Source organism: Notothenia rossii (genome assembly GCF_949606895.1).
Source record: "Notothenia rossii genome assembly, chromosome: 11".
In the NCBI taxonomy this organism is placed as follows: Eukaryota; Metazoa; Chordata; class Actinopteri; order Perciformes; family Nototheniidae; genus Notothenia; species Notothenia rossii.
In genome coordinates this window covers 54,930,837-54,940,175 of record NC_136910.1, presented here as the reverse complement: position 1 = coordinate 54,940,175, position 9,339 = coordinate 54,930,837, and the positions used below count along the sequence as shown (strand labels likewise).

At 41.7% G+C, this 9,339-nt stretch overlaps 1 protein-coding gene across 2 annotated transcripts in view; it reads right to left on the bottom strand.

The window, feature by feature from the left end:
* Positions 1–803: 803 nt before the first annotated feature.
* Positions 804–9,339, bottom strand: part of tln1 (talin 1) — a 58,641-nt gene continuing 50,105 nt past the window's right edge. For both annotated transcript variants that reach the window (XM_079659433.1, XM_079659434.1), the window contains 6 exons: positions 8,817–8,941; positions 7,810–7,935; positions 7,416–7,478; positions 7,151–7,333; positions 2,592–2,717; positions 804–2,162 (listed from right to left, as the gene is read on the bottom strand). In XM_079659433.1, coding sequence (XP_079515559.1) covers positions 2,028–2,162; positions 2,592–2,717; positions 7,151–7,333; positions 7,416–7,478; positions 7,810–7,935; positions 8,817–8,941 — 758 coding nt within the window. In that variant the 3' untranslated portion in view covers positions 804–2,027. The remainder of the gene's footprint in view (positions 2,163–2,591; positions 2,718–7,150; positions 7,334–7,415; positions 7,479–7,809; positions 7,936–8,816; positions 8,942–9,339) is intronic.

The window sequence follows — 9,339 nt, the reverse complement described above, 5'->3', positions numbered from 1 at the left end:
AAAAAGCAATGGCATATTTCCATTGGAATTTAGAATATTGCAGAAAATAGGATCTGTAGCAAAAGCACGTGTATGATACTTACACATTTTGTTCAGCAGTTAAATCTCTACTTATTAAAAACACTTTTAAGAGTAAATGCAATCGGCACAAGTAAAAAGCTAATATTAGACTATGAAAGAATTACAGAATGGTCACATGACTTCACGTCACCACCGCTAAGCTAAAGGCGGCTAATGTTCGGTTTGATGACGTTTAGTAGTCTCATTTAATCAATTGTGAGACTTGACTTTCACCATTGGTGTATTAACTGATGTATTTTATCTCGTTGAACAAAACGTGAAGCTCTTGTATGCTAGTTTTTACCACAGAGCTAATAAATAACTTTAACTATGTCACATTACAAATATTGCTTATGTTCTGTACTTAAATTATATTTAAAAAAAATTCTTAATTAAACCCAAACCATGATATTTTTACTTAACTCATCTGAGAAGCTCGGTTTCAATTCACCTCGTGTTTGAAACGACTTCATAGGGGCCCAGCAACCTATTTTTGCCCGATGGCCTATAGACGGGGGTTAATCCGGCCATGCCTTACTAAACCTTAAGAATGAGTTGCAGCTGATATTACACACACAAGTCCATGAGACTGATATCATGTATGAGTATATCAGAAAATGATGCTGGTTATGAACACTTACATTAAAACACATCGACTTTTCTCTAATATATTGCTGAGGAAGCGTAATGTCTGCAGAAGAGGGTGAAGACAGTGAGAAATGTCAAGAAATGGAGGTCAACAGTGTCACTGAAAACTGGCTTTATTGAATATAAATCTGTTACAGTGCCAATGAGGTGGTGCTGCTGTAATTGAAGGCAAAATGTGAGCAAAAGAACAAAAAGACAGATGATTACAGTCACTATAAGGAATGCTGTGCAATGTTTGTTCGAAAAAATACTCAGTCAGAGAACATAACGACTTTGTACACACATGGTGTAAGGGTAGTTTGAAATGATGGTCTGATAAATTATGAAATGAAGTGCATCTAGGGGTATACGGTTAGTATCTGTTGATAATACCTGACCATTTGTATGAAGGCACTTTATAAGCACAGCTACACTGGGGACACAGTGAGCTAACGTCATGCTAACGAGAAGTAACTCAGACTAGCATTGGTGATTGTACTGTGCAGGAATTCTCTGGAAAGTCTAAAGCACTGCGTCAGGCACTAATGTTGGCACAGATAACACAAACACCGAGCATCCACATACAGTCAATATGATGTCAAATGTATCAAAGTTAAATATATGGCTTCATAATCTTTACACAAACAAAATATTCTAATCTAAGGCCTAAATACTGAGAAAATACTGACTGAAAACGTTTACTAAGATGGCACCTTGTTGGAAGATTCCTTTATAATACATTTCATAGCTTGATCTTTAGAAAAATATGGTTTCCCCCTCTGATTTGTTACATTGCAAAGTTAATTTGTCCAAATCTAAACTTTAAAAACTACCATTTTATTTCATTTTCCTTAATACAGTATGACAAGTTACATACAGTACTGAACAAAATCACTGGTAATGAGACCGTTTCTCTCACCTCATGCTCACACACAACAAAAACGTCTGCATAGAAAATGTGCATAGAGTATGCATAATTTGCATAGAAGCCTTTATCGTGCTCTGCTCCATCTCTCTGATATCTGACAGTCGGCAGGAAAGCAGAATTTACCGGCAGGATTTTTGTTACTTTAAGCCACACAAAAAAGCATGTACAAAAAAAAGAGAAAAATATATATGGAAAAGTATGTGATCATATATAATCAAAAGCACCGAAGGCATATATTTTATCAAAATGTATAATCATTGGCATCAGTTCACGTTTGACTTTAAGAATTAAATACAGAACCAGATTGATAGTGACCCTCTGTGGGGTGGAGTGATGTTCTTCTCTCCCTACATGTAGCTGGGGAAGGACCTGAACGCCCCACTAATCACTGCTGCCTCACACCCCCCCTCTCTCACTGGTCCTGGCCGTCCTCTCTCAACTCTGAGGGGAGGAACTTGTACTGCTGCTGTCTGATCGTGGCCAGCTTCCTCCGGGCCTCTTCCAGCTCCCTTTCTTTCCGCAGCATCTCCTCCTGAGCCGCGATGATCTGCAACACCACACAGCCAATCAGAGGGCAGGATGTAACCAGAACAATCCATAAGCCCCACCTCCACCCGACATAACTGAGTCTTTACTCACAGGGACTACAGATGAAAAAAAGCCTCTTGGCTGACTATGGCATTTTTACAGAAATGTTGATTGATGTGCACTGTCCCTGATACAATCAATTAATTAATTAATAAAATAATAGCAGTGTTGAAATGTAGCTTAGTAAATTCACTTTCTTTTAACCCCACACTCAATTTGGCTTTTTTGAGGTTGTGCCCGTAAACTAAAAGTAAAAGTCTTTCTTGTGAACAATAGCCCAATTCAGAATCATATTTATAAAATGACTGGATTATGATTATATTATAATATGCAAACCGAAACAGATGTAAGTAATATATAGCTCAGAAAGTGTGTCTGTTCTCCTCACCTGAGCGATGCCCCCCACCATCTTGCTCTTCACCACCACAGCCTGGTCGTCCTGAGCGTCGAACGCTGCTTTCTGCGCCGCCTTCACCAGGTTATCAGAGGCTCTCTTCACAGCGTTTCCAGCCGCCTGAGGGGAAAAACAAACACAAAAAACATTTTAAATGTGTGTTAGTCTTGAAATTAAAAAGGAGCTACCTGACAGAAATTCCCCTTTTCTATTTGAGAGCTTTAAATGGTCAAGACGTTTTGTGGAAGTGCTTGAAAAAAAAAACCCTTACAATGGTTCGGCTTATTTGGAGCAAATGTACCCGAATGTTTCCAAGTTATTTTTTATTTTATGTATTTGTTTCCATTGTTTTTATGGTTAGTCGTTGTGAAACTAATGAATACAGAGAACTAAAAGCATGCTTAACGGCGGTCTAATATATGTAACCATGGCTCGTGAACTTTTCTTTGAGGGAATGTGGAAGCAGACCCATCAGCTGTGCTGCCTGGAAACAGCAACTCCAGGAAAGGGAATGAGACGTTCCAGCAGCGCTCCGAGAGGAAACCATAACAGTTTTTTTTCTCTCCTGCTGAGTGCTTGAGAATATCTGTAAAAGGCAACGACTGCTGAACTCCTCTGAAAGCCAAACATTTGTCTCATTGGGCGGCTCGCCTCTGAGGGAGAGGAGTTTTCTCCTTTTGCGGCTCCATGGCCTGAAATCAGACACTCAGCTGGCGGTCACACACACACATTAGAGAATCCTCCTCTGGTGGTTTATCTTTGGCTGGAATGTTACTGTTAGTCTGGCCCTGACATACAGCATAACACAGCGTTAGAGCAAGGAGGTCAGGGGGGCAACTTAACACCCTGTTTTAACTGGGAAATGCAAAATTAAATCAATACAGCCGTCTACATCACTGACCTATGAGCTCACATTTCACTCACACAGCAGCAACCCAACTACGGCAAGCCGGATGGACACTGTCATGTTTCACGCACCAGTGTCAACAAGCCAATGGCTAAATGGCTTTGGGATGACGTGTTTTTTTTTTTTTTTAGATCAGCAAGGGCTCCCTCGACAAAAAGCAATGAGATATTCCTTTTGTATTTTTGGATTATTGCAGGAAATCTGTGGAGTGAATTTTACTCCAATATTTTTTTCAGCAGGATAATATCTACATATTAACACCACTTTTTTAATGTTTGAAGCCAAAATGCAATCCCAAGAAGTGAAAAGCTAACAATAGGCTAAACAGACTACATCACGGTCACATTGCTTCATGTCACCACCGCTAAAGGGGGGTTATAGTCTGTGTGATGACGCTAACTAGTCTCATTTAAAGCTGTTTTTTAAACCAGTTGTGTATTTACTCACATATTTTATGTTGTGGATCAAAATGTTTAAATTTCATCCACTAAACCTCATATCGAGCATCAAACCAAAACACCTATAGAAATGAAAGATGGACTTTAAAACGTGGAAACAGGAAGTGCCAACATGCTGACACATCTCCAGATTTTAGGACTCATAACTGCTACTAATTTATGTGACAAGGCAATTTGGATTAGCATCTTTAAATCCATCAGAACATCATGTAATCGCTCCCAGGTTCTCTGATAAAGGATATTGCATTATTGGAGGTGGTACCAACTAAACCTTTATCTGTGTGGATGAGCCAGCTGATTTCCTGAACCACCTGCTGCCTTCAGGAACCGTCTAACAAAAACCTTTCTTCAGATGCTCAGATATTCCACAGAGAGACGGTACGTTACTCCGCACTCGGAATAATTACAACCCTTAAAAAGCACCACGGCACAGAGTGAAGAGAGCAAGTGCTGCTGGTGTAATCATAGGTCAGGGCTAATGTTTCCCGTGCTGGAGCCATGGCGCTCTGGTGGATTTTTCCAGAGCTCCTGTAGACATAAATGTATGGGAATTACTGCGGTGGCAGCTGCAGGACAGAAGAGGAGGAGATAAGCCACTGCTGATTGGATCGGAGAATATGAGATGGCCTGGGCAGGCTGATGTGCTCACTAGCTGCACACAGTACACACACACACACACACACACACACACACACACACACACACACACACACACACACACACACACACACACACACACACACACACACACACACACACACACACACACACACACACACACACACACACACACACACACACACACACACACACACACACACACACACACACACACACACACACACACACACACACACACACACACACACACACACACACACACACACACACACACACACACAGCACTTATAAATGTCTAAACTGCAGGTGTGAAGTTTGAAATGTGTGGATATTTATTAGATATAAAATAGATTGCATTATGGGAAATGCAGGATCTAGTGTTCAGGATATCTCAGCCTCCGTTTTTTATTCTGTCTATGTCCAACTTTATGGAAATGCAATAAATCCAGGAGTAGCCCTTTAAAAAGAGTGGAATGCAGCTGAAGGCACTGTTACCTGGGCTAAATATAGAGCAGACTAACCCTGATGCAGCAGCTGTGCAGATCAATCAGCTCACCTGTAATCCTAAACACTCAAACTCGGCCTATTAATAGACTGTCCAAATACCGCAGCTGTTGCAGAAGCTCTAAGGCTGTGATTGGACCATTGTTCCCACATCAGATACTTTAGATCAGAAGCACAACGGGGGTCAAACATCTCACTACGCATTTCACAATATCAGGTGTCAGGCTGACGAAGCGGTATTTTTTTCAGCTTCTAAAATAATCGGAAATGCTTATTTGAATTTGAGAGGAAGAGACACAGAGAGAGAGAGAGAGAGAGAGAGAGAGAGAGAGAGAGAGAGAGAGAGAGAGTGAGTTGTCCTGGTGTAGAAAATAGCTTTTGGTCAAAATGTACAATACATTCCAAACGATTATGAACTGTATCTCTAGGTGATTGTACAATGCTTTGGCAATACTGTATGTCATTGTGGTCATGCCAATAAAGCTTATTTGAATTTGACAGACAGACATTTCTGTGGGTGTAAATACTGCTGACGATGCAGGATGACAGCTCCAAATGTGGCCAATCACTGAGTTGCTCGTCAGCCCATGTGACTTTAAATGTCCTCCTGCTGGTGCGTTGTAAGAAGTCAGTGTGGAAACAAAGCATACAGGAACTACAAGGCACCGGTGGACCCTTTGTTTCATGGTGAGGGGGAAATGGACTGAACTACAGGTGTGACACTGACCTCAGACACAAATGGCCCTCACATGAAAACCATATGCCCTCTTCGTGTTGAGGCTGCACGTCAGGTAATAAGTGTTGCTGCAGTTTGGATGTCCTGGGGTGACTGAGTCTGTTGTATTGTTATATCTTTCTTCAACTCTTTCTGAAATGTAAGACTTGATTTGACTTAGTAGTAAACCTTTTTATTCACATTCAAGGTGTGAGACTAGAACTTGATCTCACCATTGGAGAACATGTATTCTAGGTTGATGAACATAACATGTGGTTTGTGTAGAAGGTGAGCAGAAGAAAATAAATCTGCAACAGCTCTTGAAAACAATCAAATATTTCTCAGGAAAAATTAAATATTCTCTGGTTTCAGCCTTTGATTTTATTTATTTGTGTGTTTACCTGATTTGTATTTGAATGTATTTAGGTTTTGAACTCCTGGCGATTAACACCCTATAGTGAAAATACATCTTTTAAATATGTGATTAACTTAATTTAAAGTGGACCTATCATGCTATATTTGAATAATATAGTGTAGGACCATACCTATATAAGGCATATTTATACTTTTTATTTTTCAAAATACCAAACAGATCATGCATTTTAGCCATTCCTCATTTCGCTGAATTTAACACTGTCTTTGCACGGGCTGATTCTGTGAGAACAGCACCATCTACAGGCCTGGCATATGTACTACAGCGTCTCCAGCGCTTTCCAATGGCAATGTCCGTGGCTGTCTCCTCCTGATCGGTGGAGTTGGCCCAATAGCCGTAGCGCCACTTCTGTGACATCATAGAAGTGTTCAAATCTGGATCAGTCTGTATCAGATCCGTTACAGCCCCTTTTTAAGAGATTTGGGTATGGAGGAAAATAGAGAAGGTTGTGTTTTCTGACACTTGGTGAGTTCCCTGGAACACCGGGGACACATATTCATGTAGAAAAGACGTACACAAGTGCATTTTGCATGATAGGTCCCTTTTAAATGATATGTATCTATGGACATCCTTGTGTCCTACTCTAGCAGACTGGTTTAATGTGATGCACAAGATTGTTGTCATGGAAACATTCACATTGGCTCTAAGACTCAAGACAGACACATTTGACAAGTGTTGGAAGGGATGGATTGAGTTTGTAAAACCGTATTGATCAGACTTCAACTAAAAACTATATTTGTAATGTAATAATTCTCTGCTACACACAGATTTGATTGTTGTTGTGTCTTGTATGCGTGACTTGCATTATTTGTTTTGTGAAATAAAAAAATAAAAAGTAAAATGTAAGAGGGTTTGTAACTGTTGACCTGTTATGCAAATAAAAAAGAAAATAAGACTTGAAGACGTGGTGCTGACCTGCAGCCTCTTCATGGTCTGGGAGTCCTGGTCGGCCTTCACTTTGCAGGCCACCAGCAGCTGGGCGGTGGAGGCGGACACCTGCTTGGCGGAGGACACGAGCTTCTCCTCGCTGGCGTGGCCCTGCACCGCCGAGTTGGCGGCCTCACACAGGTTGTTGGTGGCCGCTGCGACCATGCGAGCCTGAGGAGGCAAAGGCACCGCGGTGAGGGGCTTTCAAACTCTGAGACATTGTTAAATGAACCTTAAAAGGGGGAAGACTTACGGCAGAAATCAGACCCTGAGACCACTGGCCATCATCCACAGCGTTGGCTTGGATCGCTCCAACCTAAAAACACAGAACACTGGATCAGCACCACACATCAAATACATATTACAGATAGGAAACAGACAGAGGGGGAGGGAGGAAACAGGCTTCTGGAGTATTTCATATCTACGCGGGCACTGGTTCATAGTTATCCAAGAGACAGTCCTACATGAACACACTTATTTGTGTTCAGTTGTCTTGGCTTGTACACGGGGTCAAATCCTGTGCCTAAAGAATAGACTGGTAGGTGTTATCATGTTTTTTAAATTATGATAAATGTCTCTGTCTGTGGGGGGTTCACTGTACATGTTGCCTGGAGGCATTCTGAACACTCATCCTCTGTTGGACGTACCTTCCCTTGCGCCACCAGCTCCCTCTGAGCTGCTGAAGCTGCTTTCACCAGAGCGCTGGTGGCCGCTGCGATGGACTTAGCCGCCTCCAGAATCTGCTCCTCGAAGTTCAGGCTCTCATCTGCTTCCTGTTTACAAGAGAGTCCATAAACACACAGGTTACACACACACACACACACACACACACTGTCACCGGGCTGAGATCACATGTGGAACATTTAGTCAGACAGCGAGGAAAATCTGCTGCACACATGCTAACATTTATATATTCAGTTTAATATTTAAAGGGCCCCTATCATACTGTTTTTTATCAATATATTATAAGTCTCGGATATATACAGAGCCTGTCTCGGATTGGCTGAAACACCAAACAGATCATTGCAGCATTACCCATAATCCCCTCTGTTTCAGCCCTGTTTCCAAAGTGCTGATTCTCTGTCTGTTACTTCAGATGAAAATAAGGAGCCCCTCCCCACGCCCCTCTGAGAGACATTTGGTTAAAAAGAACACAATGGTGCTCTAGGAGGAGATTCAGGTGATAAGGGGGGGGGGGGGGGGGTTACCTTGGTTGGTGATTGGCTAATGGTTACATAAGACAAAACATCGTTATGACATCATAAAGTGGCCAAAATCTGATCATGAAGAAGAGGGGACACATGTTGATGTAGAAGAGACATGGAGAAGAGAGGACACACGTTGATGTAGAAGAGACATGAAGAAGAGGGGACACACGTTGATGTAGAAGACAACAAAAAAGTGGATTGTATGTCTGTTATGCTGCTGCAACACAAACATTTCCCAAATTGGGATCAATAAAGTACTTAAGATAAGATAGTACCTTATTGATCCAAATGTGGGAAATGTGTGTGTGCGTGTGTGTGTGTGTGTGTGTGTGTGTGTGTGTGTGTGTGTGTGTGTGTGTGTGTGTGTGTGTGTGTGTGTGTGTGTGTGTGTGACCCTGTGCTGAGGCTAACAGGCTCAGTGTGGCTGCTGTAAAAAGCCCTCTGACCTTGGGCTTGGTGCGGGGCCTCAGCTGCTCCAGTTTCTTGGCGGCGGCTTCAATTGCGGCCGCCGCTTCAAACAGCTCGTTCTCCGCGATGACGGTGGGGTCCTCGGGGTCCACCCACTCAGTGCCTGCAACACACACACAGACACATTTTTGAATTTTTCTTTTAATTACAGTAAAGCAAAGACATACACAATATACAGTAAGTAGGTACCCAAAACCTTTACATGGCGTACAAGAGAAAGAAAAGCTGGGAGAATTGACAAACACACAATTTGAGCCTAAAAACTATCTGCCCCAGATTTCCTATTAGCTGAATATTGTATAAAGCGTATTATTTTAATGTTCTTATAGTTTTGTTAAAATAGTTCTCTATCTGTGTTTTTAATTTGACTGTTATTTTGTATATATTGATTGTTGTGCTTTTATCTTAATGTGTGCATATGTATAAATGTGTCTGTTGATTGTGTATACATGTAGGACAGCGATTCTCAAATGGGGGTACGCGGGCCCCTGGGGGTACGTT